Source organism: Entelurus aequoreus, linkage group LG22 (genome assembly GCF_033978785.1).
Source record: "Entelurus aequoreus isolate RoL-2023_Sb linkage group LG22, RoL_Eaeq_v1.1, whole genome shotgun sequence".
Lineage (NCBI taxonomy): Eukaryota > Metazoa > Chordata > Actinopteri > Syngnathiformes > Syngnathidae > Entelurus > Entelurus aequoreus.
In genome coordinates this window covers 40,036,219-40,060,442 of record NC_084752.1, presented here as the reverse complement: position 1 = coordinate 40,060,442, position 24,224 = coordinate 40,036,219, and the positions used below count along the sequence as shown (strand labels likewise).

General features: G+C 43.0%; 1 protein-coding gene across 10 annotated transcripts in view; it reads left to right on the top strand.

Annotated features, from left to right (window-relative positions):
- LOC133639703 (protein kinase C beta type) overlaps positions 1-24,224 on the top strand; it is a 96,114-nt gene that overhangs the window by 56,765 nt on the left and 15,125 nt on the right. For 6 of the 10 annotated variants that reach the window (XM_062033245.1, XM_062033244.1, XM_062033246.1 and 3 more), the window contains 6 exons: positions 3,725-3,853; positions 5,422-5,578; positions 5,660-5,794; positions 19,561-19,657; positions 19,725-19,865; positions 19,931-20,265. In XM_062033245.1, the coding sequence (XP_061889229.1) occupies positions 3,725-3,853; positions 5,422-5,578; positions 5,660-5,794; positions 19,561-19,657; positions 19,725-19,865; positions 19,931-20,265 (994 nt within the window). The remainder of the gene's footprint in view (positions 1-3,724; positions 3,854-5,421; positions 5,579-5,659; positions 5,795-19,560; positions 19,658-19,724; positions 19,866-19,930; positions 20,266-24,224) is intronic. The other 4 variants (XM_062033248.1, XM_062033250.1, XM_062033247.1 and 1 more) reach the window with 1 other exon arrangement.

The window sequence follows — 24,224 nt, the reverse complement described above, 5'->3', positions numbered from 1 at the left end:
ATTATTGTTTTCATAGCGTGGTCAAAAGTGTACGTACACGTGTAAAGAACATCATGTCATGGCTGTCTGGGGTTTGCAATCATTCTTATTTTGTTGTGATGTAGTGATTGGAGCACATACTTGTTGCTCACTAAAAACATTCATGAAGTTTGCTTCTTTTATGAGTTTATTATGCGTCTACTGGAAATGTGAGGGTCAAAAGTATACATACAGCTAAATGTGTTGCTTTTCTGACATGGACTTGTTTCTTCAGCATTGTCCACACCTTTAAGTCAGGACTTTGGGAAAACCTTCATTCTAGCCTGATTTAGCCATTCCTTGACCACTTTTGAGGTGTGTTTGGGGTCATTGTCCTGTTGGAACACCCAACTGCGCCCCAACCTCCGGGCTGATGATTTAAATTTGGAGCTAATCCTCCTTTTTTATTCCATCCATCCATCCATCTTCTTCCGCTTATCAGAGGTCTGGTCGCGGGGGCAGCAGCCTAAGCAGGGAAACCCAGACTTCCCTCTCCCCAGCCACTTGGTCCAGCTCCTCCCGGGGGATCCCGAGGCGTTCCCAGGCCGGCCGGGAGACATAGTGTCAGAAAAATTGTATTTAAATGATCAAAAAAACTTTCCATTCTGAGTTCCCAATGGACAGGCAAGAAGCTGACTCTGGTGCAACAAGCCAAACGCTCGGAAGATTCCGCTAGAAACAGACGGGAGGGGTCATCCATTGTCCTCAAAAACCTGCCCAAAGCTGAATCTACGACAACCCCAGGCCCGAGGGATCTTCTTCTTTTGTCTTCTCATGTGACCGAAAACAAGGATAAAAGAGAGGACGAAAAGCTTCTTGGTCAGAGCGTGGTGCAGGACTGTGCAGAAAGTACAGTGGCCATGTCTCTCCTCAACATTGAGTCCAAATTTAATTCTGTCTCTGTTTGATTCCTTGCCTTTTATCTTGTTTAATAGATGTCATCAGGGTTTGAACCTGACACATAGTCTACCCAACGTGTCCTGGGTCTTCCCCGTGGCCTCCTACCGGTTAGGACGTGCCCTAAACACCTCCCTAGGGAGGCGTTGGGGTGGCATCCTGACCAGATGCCCGAACCACCTCATCTGGCTCCTCCATGTGGAGGAGCAGTGGCTTTACTTTGAGCTCCTCCCGGATGACAGAGCTTCTCACCCTATCTCTAAGGGAGAGACCCGCCACCCGGCGGAGGAAACTCATTTTAACCGCTTGTACCCGTGATCTTGTCCTTTCACTCATAACCCAAAGCTCATGACCATAGGTGAGGATGGGAACGTAGATCGAGCGGTAAATTGAGAGCTTTGCCTTCCGGCTCAGCTCCTTCTTCACCACAATGGATCGATACAGCGTCCGCATCACTGAAGACGGCGCACCGATCCGCCTGTCGATCTCACCATCCACTCCTCCCTCACTCGTGAACAAGACTCCGAGGTACTTGAACTCCTCCACTTGGGGCAAGATCTCCTCCCCAACCCGGAGACGGCACTCCACCCTTTCCCGGGCGAGAACCATGGACTCGGACTTGGAGGAAACCCTTCTTTTTTATTGTCCCGTTTAAAGCAGCAGTTCCATTGGCAGCGAATCAAGCCCAGAGCAGAATACTACCACCACCATGCTTGACGGGATTAAAGGCCTCACCTTTTCTCCTCCAAACATATTGCTGGGTGTTGTGGCCAAACAGCTCCATTTTTGTCTCATCTGACCACAGAACTTTCCTCCAGAAGGTCTTATCTTTGTCCATGTGATGTCAGATGAAACAAAAGTGGAGCTGTTTGGCCACAATACCCATTAATATGTTTGGAGGAGAGAAGGTGAGGCCTTTAATCCCAGGAACACCATGCCTACCGTCAAGCATGGTGGTGGTAGTATTATGCTCTGGGCCTGTTTTGCTGCCAATGGAACTGCTGCTTTAAATGGGACAATGAAAAAGGAGGATTAGCTCCAAATTGTTCAGGACAAGCTAAAATCATCAGCCCGGAGGTTGGGCACAGTTGGGTGTTCCTACAGGACAATGACCCCAAACACACCTCAAAAGTGGTAAAGGAATGGCTAAATCAGGCTAGAATGAAGGTTTTAGAATGGCCTTCCCAAAGTCCTGACTTAAAGGTGTGGACAATGCTGAAGAAACAAGTCCATGTCACATTTAGCTGAACTGCAGCAATTTAGTGGTCAAGCAGAAGCTTGTGGATGGCTACCAAAAGCGCCTTATTGCAGGTCAACTTGCCAAGGAAGCAAATATTAACATTAGGGATGTCCGATAATGGCTTTTTGCCGATATCCGATATGCCGATATTGTCCAACTCTTTAATGACCGATACCGATATCAACCGATATATGCAGTCGTGGAATTAACACATTATTATGCCTAATTTGGACAACCAGGTATGGTGAAGATAAGGTACTTTTTTAAAAAATGAATCAAATAAAATAAGGTAAATAAATTAAAAACATTTTCTTGAATAAAAAAGAAAGTAAAACAATATAAAAACAGTTACATAGAAACTAGTAATTAATGAAAATTTGTAAAAATGAAGTGTTAAAGGTTAGTACTATTAGTGGAGCAGCAGCACGCACAATCGTGTGCTTACGGACTGTATCCCTTGCAGACTGTATTGATATATATTGATATATTGTTAATATTAATAACTGTATCCCTTGCAGACTGTATTGATATATATTGATATATTGTTAATATTAATAACTGTATCCCTTGCAGACTATATTGATATATTGTTAATATTAATAACTGTATCCCTTGCAGACTGTATTGATATATATTGATATATTGTTAATATTAATAACTGTATCCCTTGCAGACTGTATTGATATATATTGATATATTGTTAATATTAATAACTGTATCCCTTGCAGACTGTATTGATATATATTGATATATTGTTAATATTAATAACTGTATCCCTTGCAGACTGTATTGATATATATTGATATATTGTTAATATTAATAACTGTATCCCTTGCAGACTGTATTGATATATATTGATATATATTGATATGGAAGCAGAATATTAATAACAGAAAGAAACAACCCTTTTGTGTGAATGAGTGTAAATGGGGGAGGGAGGTTTTTTGGCTTGGTGCACTAATTGTAAGTGTATCTTGTGTTTTTTATGTGGATTTAATTAAAAAAAACAAAACAAAACAGATACTGATAATAAAAAAACCGATACCGATAATTTCCGATATTACATTTTAACGCGGCAGACCGATATTATCGGACATCTCTAATTAACATTGCTGTATGTATACTTTTGACCCTCACATTTCCAGTAGAGCCATAATAAATTCATAAAAGAAGCAAACTTCATGAATGTTTTCTTGTGAGCAACAAGTATGTGCTCCAATCACTACATCACAACAACAACAAGTATGTGCTCCAATCACTACATCACAACAACAACAAGTATGTGCTCCAATCACTACATCACAACAACAACAAGTATGTGCTCCAATCACTACATCACAACAACAACAAGTATGTGCTCCAATCACTACATCACAACAAAATAAGAATGATTGCAAACCCCAGACAGCCATGACGTGATGTTCTTTACACGTGTACGTACACTTATGACCACCACTGTATGTGTGGTGTCCTTTTACTTCTCTTTTATTGAAGCCTTTGTGCAGATTTGTGAGTGTGTACTAATTGTCTCTAACGGTGATAATGAGAAGACTTCATGTGTCGTCTCAGACTGCATGATGAACATCCACAAGCGCTGCGTGGCTAACGTGCCCAGCCTGTGTGGGACGGATCACACGGAGAGGAGAGGGCGCATCCAAATTTCGGCTGGGATCAACGAGGACAGGCTCACCGTCACCAGTAAGTACTCCCTCTGCTGGACACAAACATGGAGCACGCAAATAGACTTTCCTCCACTTAGCTAGAGAGAGAGAGAGGCTCCAACTCTTTATGCACCTGAGACCAAAACCAGAGAGCCCATTAAGCTGATCAATGGTGCAACGATTGGCCCACATGGTGTGCCAGCTTTGTCTGGAGCAGACCGCTGTGGGTCGATGGCGGCGCAGAAACTAAACTGTTGTTAAGTGTCGGATCTATTTAGGGCCGGGGACAAAGACCAGAGAGTATTGCAGACTCACGTCCCACCTGGGACCTGGAAAGGTCACCGTGCATTTCCCAGATCTAATGGAATCTGCAGCTCTGATTTGATCAGCAGACTGCATTGCAGGAATGTGGTCTTATGAATCCCTTCCCTACTTTACGATTGCTTAGCAGCGGATTAGACGTATCAGCACATTGGAACCCTAGCGAACCACGAACTCTTCCTACACTGCAAAAAGTCAGTGTTCAGAAACAAGGGGAAAAAAACGGGGTATTTTACTTGAACTAAGCAAAATGATCTGCCAATAAAACAAGAAAATGTGGCTTGTCAAGACTTTCCAAAACAAGTCAAATTAAAGCTGCAAGCAGCGTTGGACGGGTCCGCTTTTTGGCAGGTGCTAGTCTTAGGTGTCCCAATACTTTTGTCCAGTGGTAGTCCTGAGTGAGACCTACATAGAGGTTTTTGTTTCGTGTCTCTACGATATTCGTACTGGGAGTTAGAGGAAGTTGTGTCTGAGTTCACATTGTCATTATAGGGTATTGTGTGTAGAATTTTGAGGACAAAGGAGTAATTGCATTTTCGTTGTCATTTTTGGCACGTAAAATCAAAACGGTAGCACGTATCACAATTCTTTCGTCAAATTTTAATCAGAAGGGTTCAATCTCTCTCCTCTAGCAGTTTGAAGCCGAAACGACAAACGCGCTCAGAGGAGATAACGTTTGATGTTTGGTGACCGTCTGTAACAAAAATTTTGTTTTGAAGGAGGAATAGCAAACTTCCTGTTGATTTTCGCTGAAGAATGTCAATCTATGAAATGTAGGTCTAGGCGAGACCTACATAGAGGTATTTGTTTCATGTCTCTAAGACGTTCCTACCGGAAGTTACAAGCAGTTTTGTCTGAGTTTTCCTCTGAGGAGCAGTTTTTTCTCTGTTTTTTTTTCAAAAATTATGTAGAGCACAATTTAGAGTTTTGGGGTTCTGTTTTTTTTTAGATCGCAATTTCCACCAGTCCCAATGTGTGTGAGAAGTTTGGTGAGTTTTGAAGTATTTTAAGGGGGTCAAATTAGAGGTCAAAGACGTAAAAAGCAGTGTTTTTAGTACATTTTTGTATAAAATGGGAAATTGCCAACTTCCTGTTGGTTTTCGCCCGAGAATGTGTCATTATGAGTTGTAGGTCTAAAGGAGACCTACATACAGGTTTTTGTTTCATGTCTCTACGACCTTCCTAGTGGGAGTTACAGGGGGGCGCTATTAGTACCTTGTTCTGCCAGTGGAAAAGTATCAGTCGCTAGTAACGTTTCATTGTTTTCATCGCACTTCTTCACAGTCAAAGAGGCCAGGAACTTAGTCCCCATGGACCCCAACGGCCTGTCGGACCCCTACGTGAAGCTCAAACTGGTCCCCGATCCCAAGAGTGAGAGCAAGCAGAAGACCAAGACCATTAAAAGCTGCCTCAACCCCACCTGGGATGAGACCTTCACTTTGTGAGCCATATTTGCTTCCTTCCTGACACACAAACATGTGGCCCCACTTCTGAGTGGCTCACCTGTCCTCTCCTCCGTCAGCAACCTGAAAGAAAGCGACAATGGCCGCCGTCTGTCCGTGGAGATCTGGGACTGGGACTTGACCAGCAGGAATGACTTCATGGGAGCTCTATCTTTTGGCGTCTCGGAGCTGCAGAAACAAGGAGTAGACGGCTGGTAAGATAAGATGGAGGTGGTCCATGTGACGTCATGTGGTGTCTTGCTTCTGCTGGACCGTGCAGGCACCATTCTGGGAACAATCTTTGTTTTTTACCCCCACTTACTGTACCATGTCAGCGTCGTGCACTACATCTTTAAAGGCCTACTGAAATGATTTTTTTTAATTTAAACGGGAATAGCAGACTCCAATGGGCTCACCACCCATAGCAGGGGCCATAGAGGTCGGGTGCAATGTGAGCTGGGCGGCAGCCGAAGACAGGGCACTTGGCGGTCCGATCCTCGGCTACAGAAGCTAGCTCTTGGGACGTGGAACGTCACCTCGCTGGGGGGGAAGGAGCCTGAGCTAGTGCGCGAGGTGGAGAAGTTCCGGCTAGACATAGTCGGACTCACTTCGACGCACAGCAAGGGCTCTGGAACCAGTTCTCTCGAGAGGGGATGGACTCTCTTCCACTCTGGCGTTGCCGGCAGTGAGAGGCGACGGGCTGGGGTGGCAATTCTTGTTGCCCCCCGGCTCAGAACCTGCATGTTGGAGTTCAACCCGGTGGACGAGAGGGTAGCTTCCCTCCGCCTTCGGGTGGGGGGACGGGTCCTGACTGTTGTTTGCGCTTACGCGCCAAGCAGCAGCTCAGAGTACCCACCCTTTTTGGATTCACTCGAGGGAGTACTTGAGGGTGCTCCCCCGGGTGATTCCCTCGTTCTACTGGGGGACTTCAACGCTCATATTGGCAACGACAGTGAAACCTGGAGAGGCGTGATTGGTAAGAATGGCCGCCCGGATCTGAACCCGAGTGGTGTGTTGTTATTGGACTTTTGTGCCCGTCACGGATTGTCCATAACGAACACCATGTTCAAGCATAAGGGTGTCCATATGTGCACTTGGCACCAGGACACCCTGGGCCGCAGTTCCATGATCGACTTTGTAGTTGTGTCACCGGATTTGCGGCCTCATGTTTTGGACACTCGGGTGAAGAGAGGGGCGGAGCTTTCTACCGATCACCACCTGGTGGTGAGTTGGCTGCGATGGTGGGGGAGGATGCCGGACAGACCTGGCAGGCCCAAACGCATTGTGAGGGTTTGCTGGGAACGTCTGGCAGAGTCTCCTGTCAGAGAGAGTTTCAATTCCCACCTCCGGAAGAACTTTGAACATGTCGCGAGGGAGGTGCTGGACATTGAGTCCGAGTGGACCATGTTCCGCACCTCTATTGTCGAGGCGGCTGATTGGAGCTGTGGCCGCAAAGTAGTTGGTGCCTGTCGTGGCGGTAATCCTAGAACCCGTTGGTGGACACCGGCGGTGAGGGATGCCGTCAAGCTGAAGAAGGAGTCCTATCGGGTTCTTTTGGCTCATAGGACTCCTGAGGCAGCGGACAGGTACCGACAGGCCAAGCGGTGTGCGGCTTCAGCGGTCGCGGAGGCAAAAACTCGGACATGGGAGGAGTTCGGGGAAGCCATGGAAAACGACTTCCGGACGGCTTCGAAGCGATTCTGGACCACCATCCGCCGCCTCAGGAAGGGGAAGCAGTGCACTATCAACACCGTGTATAGTGAGGATGGTGTTCTGCTGACCTCGACTGCGGATGTTGTGGATCGGTGGAGGGAATACTTCGAAGACCTCCTCAATCCCACCAACACGTCTTCCTATGAGGAAGCAGTGCCTGGGGAATCTGTGGTGGGCTCTCCTATTTCTGGGGCTGAGGTTGCTGAGGTAGTTAAAAAGCTCCTCGGTGGCAGGGCCCCGGGGGTGGATGAGATCCGCCCGGAGTTCCTTAAGGCTCTGGATGCTGTGGGGCTGTCTTGGTTGACAAGACTCTGCAGCATCGCGTGGACATCGGGGGCGGTACCTCTGGATTGGCAGACCGGGGTGGTGGTTCCTCTCTTTAAAAAGGGGAACCGGAGGGTGTGTTCTAACTATCGGGGGATCACACTCCTCAGCCTTCCCGGTAAGGTCTATTCAGGTGTACTGGAGAGGAGGCTACGCCGGATAGTCGAACCTCGGATTCAGGAGGAACAGTGTGGTTTTCGTCCTGGTCGTGGAACTGTGGACCAGCTCTATACTCTCGGCAGGGTCCTTGAGGGTGCATGGGAGTTTGCCCAACCAGTCTACATGTGCTTTGTGGACTTGGAAAAGGCATTCGACCGTGTCCCTCGGGAAGTCCTGTGGGGAGTGCTCAGAGAGTATGGGGTATCGGACTGTCTGATTGTGGCGGTCCGCTCCCTGTATGATCAGTGCCAGAGCTTGGTCCGCATTGCCGGCAGTAAGTCGGACACGTTTCCAGTGAGGGTTGGACTCCGCCAAGGCTGCCCTTTGTCACCGATTCTGTTCATAACTTTTATGGACAGAATTTCTAGGCGCAGTCAAGGCGTTGAGGGGATCCGGTTTGGTGGCTGCGGGATTAGGTCTCTGCTTTTTGCAGATGATGTGGTCCTGATGGCTTCATCTGGCCAGGATCTTCAGCTCTCACTGGATCGGTTCGCAGCTGAGTGTGAAGCGACTGGGATGAGAATCAGCACCTCCAAGTCCGAGTCCATGGTTCTCGCCCGGAAAAGGGTGGAGTGCCATCTCCGGGTTGGGGAGGAGATCTTGCCCCAAGTGGAGGAGTTCAAGTACCTCGGAGTCTTGTTCACGAGTGAGGGAAGAGTGGTTCGTGAGATCGACAGGCGGATCGGTGCGGCGTCTTCAGTAATGCGGGCGCTGTATCGGTCCGTTGTGGTGAAGAAGGAGCTGAGCCGCAAGGCAAAGCTCTCAATTTACCGGTCGATCTACGTTCCCATCCTCACCTATGGTCATGAGCTTTGGGTTATGACCGAAAGGACAAGATCACGGGTACAAGCGGCCGAAATGAGTTTCCTCCGCCGGGTGGCGGGTCTCTCCCTTAGAGATAGGGTGAGAAGCTCTGTCATCCGGGAGGAGCTCAAAGTAAAGCCACTGCTCCTCCACATCGAGAGGAGCCAGATGAGGTGGTTCGGGCATCTGGTCAGGATGCCACCCGAACACCTCCCTAGGGAGGTGTTTAGGGCACGTCCGACCGGTAGGAGGCCACGGGGAAGACCCAGGACACGTTGGGAAGACTATGTCTCCCGGCTGGCCTGGGAACGCCTCGGGATCCCCCGGGAAGAGCTAGACGAAGTGGCTGGGGAGAGGGAAGTCTGGGCTTCCCTGCTTAGGCTGCTGCCCCCGCGACCCGACCTCGGATAAGCGGAAGAAGATGGATGGATGGATGGATGGATGGGAATAGCAGATCCATTCTATGTGTCATACTTGATCATTTCGCAATATTGCCATATTTTTGCTGGAAGGATTTAGTAGAGAAAATCGACGATAAAGTTCGCAACTTTTGCTCGCTGATAAAAAAAAGCCTTGCCTGTAGCGGAAGTAGCGTGACGTCACAGGAGCTAGTATTCCTCACAATTCCCCGTTGTTTACAATGGAGCGAGAGAGATTCGGACCGAGAAAGTGACGATTACCCCATTAATTTGAGCGAGGATGAAAGATTCGTGGATGAGGAACGTTACAGTGACGGACTTGAGAGGCAGTGCAGGACGTATCTTTTTTCGCTCTGACCGTAACTTAGGTACAAGCTGGCTCATTGGATTCCACACTCTCCTTTTTCTATTGTGGATCACGGATTTGTATTTTAAACCACCTGGGATACTATATCCTCTTGAAAATGAGAGTCGAGAACGCGAAATGGACATTCAGTGCCTTTTACATCGGCGAAATGCTTTAGCTACGAGCTAACGTGATAGCATCGTGCTTTAACTGCATATAGAAACAAAAACAAATAAACCCCTGACTGGAAGGATAGATAGAAAATCAACAATACTATTAAACCGTGGACATGTAAATACACGGTTAATGCTTTCCAGGCTGGCGAGGGTTAACAATGCTGTGCTAACGACGCCATTGAAGCTAACTTAGCAACCGGACTGCACAGAGCTATGCTAAAAACATTAGCTCTCCACCTACGCCAGCCAGCCCTCATTTGCTCATCAACACCCGTGCTCACCTGCGTTCCAGCGATCGGCAGAAGGACGAAGGACTTCACCCGATGCGTTTGGCGGCCCGGAGACGTAGGAAGTCAAGGTGAGGTCGGCGGCTAGCGCTCCAACAAAGTCCTCCTGGTTGTGTTGCTGTAGTCCGCTGCTAATACACTGATCCCACCTACAACTGTCTTCTTTGCAGCCTTCATTGTTCATTACACAAATTGCAAAAGATGTCCAGAATACTGTGGAATTATGAAATGAAAACAGAGCTTTTTGTATAGGATTCTACGGGGTACCATAACTTCCGTTGTACTGACTTCGTCATGCGCATACGTCATCATACCGCAATGTTTCAGCCGGATATTTCCCGGGAAATTTTAAAAGTCACTTTATAAGTTAACCCGGCCGTATTGGCATGTGTTGCAATGTTAAGATGTCATCATTGATATATAAACTATCAGACTGCGTGGTCGCTAGTAGTGGCTTTCAGTAGGCCTTTAAAGGAATGACATGGCTGTTTTTTAATCATCATTATTAGACTCTTTTTGTTCAGCTTTTCTAAAGGCTTAGTGGCCACATGCGTGGACAGCACCTTTTAGCTCTTATTTCCAAAGTTGTGTACACTACTGAATTGGGGTCTTATGGCCGCTTATGTGGACACTTACACTGCCATCTGGTGGTGTCAGAAGAGTATAACATACACTGGAATTTGGAGAAAAAAAAGTGTAAAAAATAAGAATTAGCATGTCACTAAACATGAAGTACACGTTTGTGTACTTATGGACTAAGTACATCATATCAAAAGATGATTCTTAGTTTTTATTCTAATTAGGGTCCAATAAGTCCAAATAGCAAAGAGAAATAAAAAAAGCATGTAAACAAACAGCTTGGGCCTCAAGAGGTTAAATACACTTGTACCGTGAGAGCTTCCGGAAGGACCGTTGAGCGGACATTTTTGATTGAAATGATGAAAAGGACAAAATAATCCATCAAGTCAAATATTGCACATGCTTAAACTGCACTTTTTGGGGGGAATTTTGCCGATCATTCACAACACCTTTAGAGAACATATGTCTTTCTTCTTTTTTTTTTTGCATTCTAATTAGTAAAATACGGAAAGTAAGAGGTGGCGAACAAAGCAGCTAATAAAGTCCGTAAATCCAAAAATGATTCTTAGTTTTTATTCTAATTAGGGTCCAATAAGCCCAAATAGCAAAAAGAAATTAAAAAAGCATGTAAACAAACAGCTTGGGCCTTAACAGGTTAAATACACTTTTATCGTGAGAGCTTCCGAAAGGACCGTTGAGTGGACATTTTTGATTGAAATGATGAAAAGGACAAAATAATCCATCAAGTCAAATATTGCACATACTTAAACTGCACTTTTTGGGGGGAATTTTGCCGATCATTCACAACACCTTTAGAGAACATATGTCTTTCTTTTTTTTGCATTCTAATTAGTAAAATACAAAAAGTAAGAGGTGGCGAACAAAGCAGCTAATAAAGTCTGTAAATCCAAAAATTATTCTTAATTTTTATTCTAATTAGGGTCCAATAAGCCCAAATAGCAAAGAGAAATAAAAAAAGCATGTAAACAAACAGCTTGGGGCTTTAAGAGGTTAAATACACTTTTATCGTGAGAGCTTCCGAAAGGACCGTTGAGCGGACATTTTTGATTGAAATGATGAAAAGGACAAAATAATCCATCAAGTCAAATATTGCACATGCTTAAACTGCACTTTTTGGGGGGAATTTTGCCGATCATTCACAACACCTTTAGAGAACATATGTCTTTCTTCTTTTTTTTGCATTCTAATTAGTAAAATACAGAAAGTAAGAGGTGGCGAACAAAGCAGCTAATAAAGTCCGTAAATCCAAAAATGGTTCTTAGTTTTTATTCTAATTAGGGTCCAATAAGCCCAAATAGCAAAGAGAAATTTAAAAAAGCATGTAAACAAACAGCTCGGGCCTCAAGATGTTAAATACACTTTTATCGGGAGAGCTTCCGAAAAAAACGTTGACCGGACATTTTTGATTGAAATGATGAAAAGGACAAAATAATCCATCAAGTCAAATATTGCACATACTTAAACTGCACTTTTTGGGGGGAATTTTGCCGATCATTCACAACCCCTTTAGAGAACATATGTCTTTCTTTTTTTTGCATTCTAATTAGTAAAATACAGAAAGTAAAAGGTGGCGAACAAAGCAGCTAATAAAGTCCGTAAATCCAAAAATGATTCTTAGTTTTTATTCTAATTAGGGTCCAATAAGCCCAAATAGCAAAGAGAAATAAAAAAAGCATGTAAACAAACAGCTTGGGGCTTTAAGAGGTTAAATACACTTTTATCGTGAGAGCTTCCGAAAGGACCGTTGAGCGGACATTTTTGATTGAAATGATGAAAAGGACAAAATAATCCATCAAGTCAAATATTGCACATGCTTAAACTGCACTTTTTGGGGGGAATTTTGACGATCATTCACAACACCTTTAGAGAACATATGTCTTTCTTTCTCTTTTTTTTGCATTCTAATTAGTAAAATACAGAAAGTAAGAGGTGGCGAACTAAGCAGCTAATAAAGTCCGTAAATCCAAAAATTATTCTTAGTTTTTATTCTAATTAGGGTCCAATAAGCCCAAATAGCAAAGAGAAATAAAAAAAAAAGCATGTAAACAAACAGCTTGGGCCTTAAGAGTTACACTTGTATCGTGAGAGCTAATAAAGTCCACAAATCCAAAAACCACCAAGAGAACTCCCTTTACACCTGAACATTAACCAAGGACTGGCAATGTTGTTATTATAAGCGCTATCACAGAGGAACTACTTTTAGCGGCGCCGTCATCACAAAGAGCTAACTAGCTTATGCTGCTATATTGACTTTATAAACAGATTATGACATATCCATATCTTGTGAATGAAACCCCATCACACTAATCTTTGACAAATGCCACTACACAATAGTAGATTAGATCTACAAGTGCAGCAGTTTGCGGCGGTTGCTGTTCCACTTCAAAATAGTCGTGCCGGAAAGTGAAAACCACACTGCGTAGATTGCATCAGTCAGAGACAAGACTCACTAACAACAACAACAATGGAGAAGAAGGCAAGGCAAGTTTATTTATAGAGCACAAAGTGATTGAAATGACTTTACAGACAATTACGAGAGGGAAACAATATTAAAATAAACGAAAAAGAATCACAATTCCAATTAGACTCTGAAAATAAACTCATCAAGTCAGAATTCAGATTAAAATCAATCAATTAGTGTAGAGCAGTGGTTCTTAAACCTTGTTGGAGGTACCGAACCCCAGCAGTTTCATATGCGCATTCACCCAACCCTTCTTTAGTCAAAAATAAAATGTTGTTTTTTTTCAAATTCAAGACAAAGTTAAATGTTTTTGGTAACACTTTAGTATGGGGAACATATTCTAAGTAACAAAGACTTAATTTAGAGTTTACAGTATTTGGTTAGGGTTAGGGCAGGGGTCTGCAACCCAAAATGTTGAAAGAGCCATATTGGACCAAAAATACAAAGACAAATCTGTCTGGAGCCGCAACAAATTAAAAGCCATATTACATACACATAGTGTGTCATGAGATATAAATTGAATTAAGAGGACTTAAAGGAAACTAAATGAGCTCAAATATAGCTACAAATGAGGCATAATGATGCAATATGTACATATAGCTAGCCTAAATAGCATGTTAGCATCGATTAGCTTGCAGTCATGCAGTGACCAAATATGTCTGATTAGCACTCCACACAAGTCAATAACATCAACAAAACTCACCTTTGTGCATTCATGTACAACGTTAAAAGTGTGGTGGACAAAATGAGACAGAAAAAGAAGTGGCATAAAACACGTCCTAGGAAGTCGGAGAAAGTTATACATGTAAACAAACTAAGGTGAGTTCAAGGACAGCCAAAATTAGTAGGACAAAACGGCGCTCACCAAATACTGGAATCAGTGAAGCATGTTTAATATAAACAATGTGATTTATAACAATTAGGGAGGTTTGTGTCATGTTTGTCCTCCTACAGAAACCATATTAAAACAAAAAATAGATTTTTTTCCCCCTCATCTTTTTCCATTTTTCATACATTTTTGAAAAAGCTTCAGAGAGCCACTAGGGCGGCGCTAAAGAGCCGCATGCGGCTCTAGAGCCGCGGGTTGCCGACCCCTGGGTTAGGGTTAGATCTGTGGTTCTCAACCTTTTTTCAGTGATGTACCCCCTGTGAACATTTTTTTAATTCAAGTACCCCCTAATCAGAGCAAAGCATTTTTGCTTGAAAAAAAGAGATAAAGAAGTAAAATACAGCACTATGTCATCAGTTTATGATTTATTAAATTGTATAACAGTGCAAAATATTGCTCATTTGTTGTGGTCTTTCTTGAACTATTTGGAAAAAAAAGATAGGTTTTTATTTATATTTATAAAGGATTTTTGAATTGTTGCTATTTTTAGAATATTTTAAAAAAAAATCTCACGTACCCCTTGGCATACCTTTAAGTACCCCCATGGGTACGCGTACCCCCATTTGAGAACCACTGGGTTAGAGGGTCAGGGTTAGAGGGTTAGGGTTATAATAAGGCCATGCCGAATAAGGCATTAATTAGTACTTAATAATGACTACCGTAATTTCCGGACTATAAGCCGCACCTGACTATAAGCCGCACCAGCTAAATTTAGGGGAAAATACAGATTGCTCCATATATAAGCCGCACCTGACTATAAGCCGCAGGGTTTTGATGTGTAATTAGCGTAGTATATTGGGGTTCCTGCTACCACGGAGGGGGATTGTCGGGACAGAGATGACTGTTTGGGAACGCAAAGCGTCCCATTTATTAACAATAAATCTTTCAATCATTCAATCAAACTTTCACATCTTTGACATGGCGAACAGCATTCGTGCAGAGTACAAATAATACAACGGTGCAAAGTAATACAAAGTGCTCGCCTGTACGTTATCAAAATAACCAGCCTACCGGTATATGAAAAGTCAGTCTTTAATCATTGTGTCATCGTCTTCCTTCTGCGTACTAAAACCACCGAAATCCTCTTCGTCGGTGTCGGAGAAGAACGGGCCGTAAATAAGCCGCACCCTTGTATAAGCCGCAGGGACCAGAACGAGGGGAAAAAGTAGCGGCTTATAGTCCGGAAATTACGGTAGTTAAGAGCCAATATGTTACTAATTTGCATGTTAATAAGCAACTAATTAATGGTGAATATGTTCCCCATACTAAAGTGTTACCATGTTTTATTACTGGTGCACTTGATGAAGTGTGCATGAACATCACCTTGTTCAAACAACACAACCAACACAGTGCATAAACTCACAACAAATGACACACCTGCTAATCAGTCTGCTGTTGTCGTATCCGTAATACGCACATAGGGAGAAGTTTTTATTCACACGATGAGTCGGGTGTGTCTCGACCTCTGCCGAACCCCTGAGGCCGACTCACCCAACCCCTAGGGTTACACCGAACCCAGGTTAAGAACCACTGGTGTAAATAAAATACTTTGAGTTGTTAATAAGTGCTTCAGCCTGGATTTGGACATTGCCAACGTCTCACATCTTCCAAAAGACTATTCCAGATATCATTAGCATAAAACTGAAACACAGTTTCACCATGTTTGGTCCGGACTCTGGGCACCAGCAGGAGTCCACTTCCTGAGGTTCTCAGAGCTGGAGATGGTTCATATGTAGAACCGGGTTAAAAAATGGATTAATAATGCATCTTTCATTTATGTATATTGATGCAGTTTTACATTGATTTTCCTTTCACTAAAAAAGCGTTTATCACTTGCAACTTTTAAAAACTGCATTTGTAGTAACAAACAGTGGAAATAATTCCCATTACATTTATTAAATGAATGGAAACGTGTGCAAAACTGGAACATAAGTGCCGTAAAATAAAGGAGCTGGTTGGATCGCTCAAATCTTACAACTGCCTGCATGACTTTATGTACCATAAATAACACCTTCTTCCTGAGGGTGTTTCAGTGTTATAACTTCAACTTTATCGGCAGTTTTTACACCAAAACGCGTCCATTCTCCCTTTTCTGTCTACACGCTGTGTCTGCTTGTAAGTACTCTGTGTGTGCGCGCTGCCGAACATGCTCCTCTGCTCGTAAAACCAGCAATGTGACGACGCGCCGTCATGCAAGCTCAAACATTTTTTTATGGCAAACCGGTACTTTTCAAACAGATTATAGTACTGTTTTTGATTCATTAGTACCGCGATATTATACTACCCTATTTTTCGGACTGTAAGTCGCAGTTTTTTTTCATAGTTTGGCCGGGGGGTGCGACTTATACTCAGGAGCGACTTATGTGTGAAATTATTAACACATTACCGTAAAATATCAAATAATATTATTTAGCTCATTCACTTATTCAGCCTGTTGTTCACTATAAGGCTGCAGCTAACGATTATTTTTCTATCGATTAATCTATAGATTATTTTTTTCGATTAATCGGTTAATCTATAGATTTTTTTTTCGATTAATCTATAGATTATTTTTCCTTTTACCGATTATTTTTTTATTCAAAATGAAGATGAAAAAATAAATGTAGGCGAGTTTTTTCAAAAGGCATGGCTTTTATTTACAAAAAAAAAGAAGTATGGCCACTCAGTCAACATTGACAACAACATGACTAAATATTCTGTAACAATGTAAACATTTAAAACTTTTAACCTTTAACAAAATTAAAAGTAGCTTATTTGCTTTTTAATGTGCAAATATAAAAGTCAACATCCAGTGCAAATCTTAATATTCTGCAATAGTATAAGCATTTCAAAAGTAAAAGTATTGCTTATTTTGCTTTAAAATGTGCAAAAAGAAAGATAAACATCCAATACAAAAAAGTGCAAAATGAAATATTCTGTAACAGTGTAAACATTTCAACAAAAGTGAAAGTATTGCTTATTTGCTAAAATGTGCAAAAATAAAGATAAACATCCAATACAAAAAAGTGCCAATCTAAATATTCTGGAGCACTGTAAACATTAAGTATTGCTTTTAAAATGTGCAAAATAAACATCCAGTCCAACACAGTACACAATAACCAATTCTACTCATTCCAGTGAGTGACTAACAGTTGTAATGAAGAAAGGTTAGCATGTCTACATGCTCTGGTTCTTTTCATGTTTACAATATTCCCAGCAGCTGAAAATAGGCGCTCAGAAGGGGTCGATGTGGCTGGAACTGAGAGGTAATTAGCCTTCACCTCAAGCCAGGACTGCGAGTGAGCTGAGCTGCAGTTTATATTTCTAGAAGGTCAACGGGCTCATAGTGATGTTACTAGTAGTTGACTGGGAGGTGTTTATTATCATTTGGGGAGAGTCCGCTGCCTGATGCTCACCTGCTAAACACCTATCTGCTCCACGCTGACTACATGCGCTCTGAATACACACTGCTGATTGGCTGGTAACGCTCTGAATACGCACTGCTGATTGGCTGATAATGCTTCGTGTGTACCAATCAGATGGTTGTGTGGGTGGGACAATGCTGCGTGTGTACCAATCAGATGGTTGTGTGGGTGGGACAATGCTGCGTGTGTACCAATCAGATGGTTGTGTGGGTGGGACAATGCTGCGTGCTGAGACAGAGGCAGAAGGAGTGAAGCAGCTTGTTAAGACTTTAGCAGCTAAAGTTAGCTTTAGCTTAGAAACTCGTTCGGTACACCCCCGTACCGAACCGAAAGCCCCGTACCGAAACGGTTCAATACAAAACACGTACCGTTACACCCCTAGCAGATACAAATGACACATTCATGTTTTTGTGTAATGATGACAACGTATGCTCGCGCGGACGATTGACTAGTTGATGGTTTTCTTTTCAAATGTTGGTTCATAGCCGTTGTGCTGCTATGATAGGCCATTTCCGCTCGACACAGTGTGCATACAACAACATTATTAGGCCGTGTATTGAAATACTTCCACACTTTTGACCACTTTTGGCATGCTTTTCCCCCCTCGCTCGCAACGCTCGCATCGTCTGCTTTGATCGTCTGCTTTGCGCTTCGCCATGATGGTAGTGTGACGTAAATATGCGACGCGTCGACGCACAAAAACGGCGTCGACGTATTTACGTAACCGATGACGTCGACGCGTCGTTTCAGCCTTAGTTCACTATTCTTTAGACATTTTAAATTGCCTTTCAAATGTCTATTCTTGGTGTTGGCTTTTATCAAATACATTTCCCCCAAAAATGCGACTTATACTCCAGTGCGACTTATATATGTTTTTTTCCCTTCTTTATTATGCATTTTCGGCCGGTGTGACTTATAGTCCGAAAAATGCGGTAGTACCGGTACACCGTACAACCCTAGTTTGATGTAACTTGTTAAAGGCCTACTGAAATGGAATGTTTTTATTTAAACGGGGATAGCAGATCCATTCTATGTGTCATACTTGATCATTTTGCGATATTGCCATATTTTTGCTGAAAGGATTTAGTAGAGAACAACGTTGATAAAGTTCGCAACTTTTGGTCTCTGATTAAAAAAAAAAACCTTGCCCCTACCGGAAGTAGCGTGACGTAGTCAGTTGTTCACTCCCTCATATTTTCCTATTGTTTTCAACGCAGCTAGAGCTATTCGGACGATTACCCCATTAATTTGAGCGAGGATGAAAGATTCGTGGATGAGGAACGTTAGAGTGACGGACTAGAATGCAGTGAAATACATATTTTTTTTCGCTCTGACCGTAACTTAGGTACAAGCTGGCTCATTGGATTCCACACTCTCTCCTTTTTCTATTGTGGATCACGGATTTGGATTTTAAACCACCTCGGATACTATATCCTCTTGAAAATGAGAGTCGAGAACGCGAAATGGACATTCAGTGCCTTTTATCTCCACGACAATACATTGGCGAAATGCTTTAGCTACGAGCTAACGTGATAGCATCGTGCTTTAACTGCATATAGAAACAAAAAAAATAAACCCCTGACTGGAAGGATAGATAGAAAATCAACAATACTATTAAACCGTGGACATGCAAATACACGGTTAATGCTTTCCAGGCTGGCGAAGGTTAACAATGCTGTGCTAACGACGCCATTGAAGCTAACTTAGCAACCGGACCGCACAGAGCTATGCTAAAAACTTTAGCTCTCCACCTACGCCAGCCAGCCCTCATCTGCTCATCAACACCCGTGCTCACCTGCGTTCCAGCGATCGGCGGAAGGACGAAGGACTTCACCCGATGCGTTTGGCGGCCCGGAGACGTAGGAAGTCAAGGTGAGGTCGGCGGCTAGCGCGTCTGCTCTCCAACAAAGTCCTCCTGGTTGTGTTGCTGTAGTCCGCTGCTAATACACTGATCCCACCTACAACTGTCTTCTTTGCAGTCTTCATTGTTCATTAAACAAATTGCAAAAGATGTCCAGAATACTGTGGAATTATGAAATGAAAACAGAGCTTTTTGTATAGGATTCTACGGGGTACCATAACTTCCGTTGTACTGACTTCGTCACGCGCATACGTCATCATACCGCGACGTTTCAGCCGGATATTTCCCGGGAAATTTTAAATGTCACTTTATAAGTTAACCCGGCCGTATTGGCATGTGTTGCAATGTTAAGATTTCATCATTGATATATAAACTATCAGACTGCGTGGTCGCTAGTAGTGGCTTTCAGTAGGCCTTTAAGTAGTCTTTCATTTTTTGTTCGTGTGAATCAAGATTTTGATTTTTGTTTAGTGTTTTTTGTGCAATCCTACTGGACAATATCTAACCGAGTTCCCTTTTTTTTAATCCTTCCGCCAAGGTTCAAGCTTCTGTCCCAGGAGGAAGGAGAGTATTTTAACGTTCCCGTCCAGCCCGAAGGCGAAGACGGCAATGAGGAGCTGCGAGAAAAGTTTGCAGTGAGTCAACAACGATGCATTTGGTGTCAAGTCTTTATTTTCCCGCTAATGCCGTCTCTCCTCTCAGAGGGCAAAGGTGGGCCCGGGTAAGCCGTCAGACTCCTCCTCTTCCTCCGTCAGCAAGTACGACAGCAATGGCAACCAGGACCGCATCAAGCTCTCCGACTTCAACTTCATCATGGTCCTGGGAAAGGGCAGCTTCGGCAAGGTACTTCCTGTCTGGAACTTTGAATGTCACCGCTCTAATTGCCCTCATGGCCCGGCCGGCTTCAGGTGATGCTGGCCGAGAGGAAAGGTACCGACGAGTTGTACGCCGTCAAAATCCTGAAGAAGGACGTGGTGATCCAGGACGATGACGTGGAGTGCACTATGGTGGAGAAGAGGGTCCTCGCTCTGGCCGGGAAGCCTCCTTTCCTCACACAGCTGCACTCCTGCTTCCAGACCATGGTAGCACTCGCTGTCCCTCTCCTCATGCTGTTGTTGGCGGGTAAACGGAGAGTCTTCTTTGGCCCCCAGGACCGGTTGTATTTTGTGATGGAGTATATTAACGGCGGGGACCTCATGTACCAGATCCAACAAGTGGGGAAGTTCAAGGAGCCCCATGCTGTGTGAGTACAAACCAGGTGCAACACTTCATCGGGCTAATTCAGTGCATGCTGAAAATCCTACATGGAGGACAGGAGTTACGCCCAAAACCGGATCATAGAGATCAGGACTATTCAACTGGGGAATGACACCCCGAGTTTAGTTGAAAAAACACTCGAGTGCTCCTGTTGTATAGAGGAACTTGGACCACATTGGCAGATCCTTGCTTTGACCTTTTCTCTTCATTAACAAACTGCTGTCCTTTGTATGCGCACACACAGAAGCCATTTTGGTGACCTCACAAACGATCAGAAATCCCCCAAATCCTTAAAGGCCTACTGAAATGATTTTTTTTTAATTTAAACGGGAATAGCAGATCCATTCTATGTGTCATACTTGATCATTTCGTGATATTGCCATATTTTTGCTGAAAGGATTTAGTAGAGAAAATCGACGATAAAGTTCGCAACTTTTGCTCGCTGATAAAAAAAAAGCCTTGCCTGTAGCGGAAGTATCGTGACGTCACAGGAGCTAGTATTCCTCACAATTCCCCGTTGTTTACAATGGAGCGAGAGATTCGGACCGAGAAAGTGACGATTACCCCATTAATTTGAGCGAGGATGAAAGATTCGTAGATGAGGAACGTTACAGTGAAGGACTTGAGAGGCAGTGATGGACGTATCTTTTTTCGCTCTGAGCGTAACTTAGGTACAAGCTGGCTCATTGGATTCCACACTCTCTCCTTTTTCTATTGTGGATCACGGATTTGTATTTTAAACCACCTGGGATACTATATCCTCTTGAAAATGAGAGTCGAGAACGCGAAATGGACATTCAGTGCCTTTTATCTCCACGACAATACATCGGCGAAATGCTTTAGCTACGAGCTAACGTGATAGCATCTTGCTTTAACTGCATATAGAAACAAAAGAAATAAACCCCTGACTGGAAGGATAGATAGAAAATCAACAATACTATTAAACCGTGGACATGTAAATACACGGTTAATGCTTTCCAGGCTGGCGAAGGTTAACAATGCTGTGCTAACGACGCCATTGAAGCTAACTTAGCAACCGGACTGCACAGAGCTATGCTAAAAACATTAGCTCTCCACCTACGCCAGCCAGCCCTCATTTGCTCATCAACACCCGTGCTCACCTGCGTTCCAGCGATCGGCAGAAGGACGAAGGACTTCACCCGATGTGTTTGGCGGCCCGGAGACGTAGGAAGTCAAGGTGAGGTCGGCGGCTAGCGCGGCTAGCGCTCCAACAAAGTCCTCCTGGTTGTGTTGCTGTAGTCCGCTGCTAATACACCGATCCCACCTACAACTGTCTTCTTTGCAGCCTTCATTGTTCATTAAACAAATTGCAAAAGATGTCCAGAATACTGTGGAATTATGAAATGAAAACAGAGCTTTTTGTATAGGATTCTACGGGGTACCATAACTTCCGTTACTCGGACTTCGTCACGCGCATACGTCATCATACCGCGACGTTTCAGCCGGATATTTCCCGGGAAGTTTTAAATGTCACTTTATAAGTTAACCCGGCCGTATTGGCATGTGTTGCAATGTTAAGATGTCATCATTGATATATAAACTATCAGACTGCGTGGTCGCTAGTAGTGGCTTTCAGTAGGCCTTTAATGGGGAACTGCACTTTGCCTGACGTTCACAATCAAGAACAAGAACACAAATGTATTTTTTATTTTATTAGGATTTTAAAGATGATGCTTGCAAGATGCGGCTGATAGGAGTCACCGCTGCAGCCTTCAAACCCTCCATCAGCGTTTACACACAGTACAGGCCAAACGTTTGGACACACCTTCTCATTCAATGTGTGTTCTTTATTTCCATGACTATTTACATTGTAGATTGTCACATCACAACTGTGAATGGACACATGTGGAGTTATGTACTTAACTTTTCTGCACACTCTTGGCATTCTCTCAATGAGCTTCAAGAGGTAGTCACCTGCAAAGGTTTTCACTTCACAGGTGTGCGTGAAGCTCATGGAGAGAATGCCAAGAGTGTGCAAAGCAGTAATCCGAGCAAAGGGTGGCTATTTTGAAGAAACTAGAATATAAAACATGTTTTCACCTTTTTTAGTTAAGTACATAACTACACATGTGTTCATTCATAGTTTTGATGTGACAATCTACAATGTAAATAGTCATGGAAATAAAGATTGAATGAGGAGAAGGTGTGTCCAAACTTTTGGCCTGTACTGTACACACTGCAAGTATATATATAATATTGTAACAGACACCTTCATAACAATATGTAATATGTACAATATACACACTGCAAGTATATATATAATGTAGTAACAGACACCTTCATAACAATATGTAATATGTACAATATACACACTGCAAGTATATATATAATGTAGTTACAGACACCTTCATAACAATATGTAATATGTACAATATACACACTGCAAGTATATATATCATGTAGTAACAGACACCTTCATAACAATATGTAATATGTACAATATACACACTGCAAGTATATATATAATGTAGTAACAGACACCTTCATAACAATATGTAATATGTACAATATACACACTGCAAGTATATATATCATGTAGTAACAGACACCTTCATAACAATATGTAATATGTACAATATACACACTGCAAGTATATACATAATGTAGTAACAGACACCTTCATAACAATATGTAATATGTACAATATACACACTGCAAGTATATATATCATGTAGTAACAGACACCTTCATAACAATATGTAATATGTACAATATACACACTGCAAGTATATATATAATGTAGTAACAGACACCTTCATAACAATATGTAATATGTACAATATACACACTGCAAGTATATATATAATGTAGTAACAGACACCTTCATAACAATAAGTAATATGTACAATATACACACCAAGTATATATATAATGTAGTAACAGACACCTTCATAACAATAAGTAATATGTACAATATACACACTGCAAGTATATATATCATGTAGTAACAGACACCTTCATAACAATATGTAATATGTACAATATTTACCTTATTTTGGTCATTTTATGCACAGCCGGAACTAATTATTCGGCGCATTTATTTCCGTTTCCATAGCAGCGCACTTCTGTCTTTCTACAGCAAATTTGTTCCCGGAATCAAACACGAGTGTGTTTTCTAATCATGGCAGACTTGGTAACAGACCACGAAGACGGCTATTTTTGGACAAATGAGGATTCACAACCTTACACTTTTTGCAGTTCCTCTTTAACAGGAGCATCCAACAATGTCACAACATTTATAAGTCAGGGAAAACCAAATTCGTCATAGGTCTCCTTTAACTACTAAACATGACAACTTGACATACCGTATTTTACCAAATAAAATGACTTTGCAGTTGGTAAGCAGAAGCAGAATGAATACATACATCAGGTGCATCATAATAACACCCGCATGTTGAAGCACAGTACGTCTGACTATGGTAGCCGTAAAAGCGCCAACAATCCATCAAGCGGTACGGTCTCGGAGCTTACCGAAGTCGTACTAAAACATTTTGACAGATTTTTGAGCGCCGTGTGTCCATCCATCCATTTTCTACAGCTTGTCCCGTTCGGGGTCGCGGGAGGTGCTGGAGCCTATATCAGCTGCATTCGGGCAGAAGGCGGGCTACACCCCGGACAAGCCGCCACCTCATCGCAGGGCCAACACAGATAGACAGACAACATTCACTCTATATTCTCAGTGAAACATCAAAGTTTTGGTCTTGCTTGCTTACGGGTACTTGCTAGGGTAATTTATTGAGCTGGCGTCAACTTGCAGTCCACACGTATCTCTTATGTGGCTGCCGTCTACTGGTCACACTTACCATTACACCATGTACCAAATAAAATGACTTTGAATGAATACGTACATCAGGCGCATCATAATAATACCCGTATGTTGAAGCACAGTACGTCTGACTATGGTAGCCGTAAAAGCTCCAACAA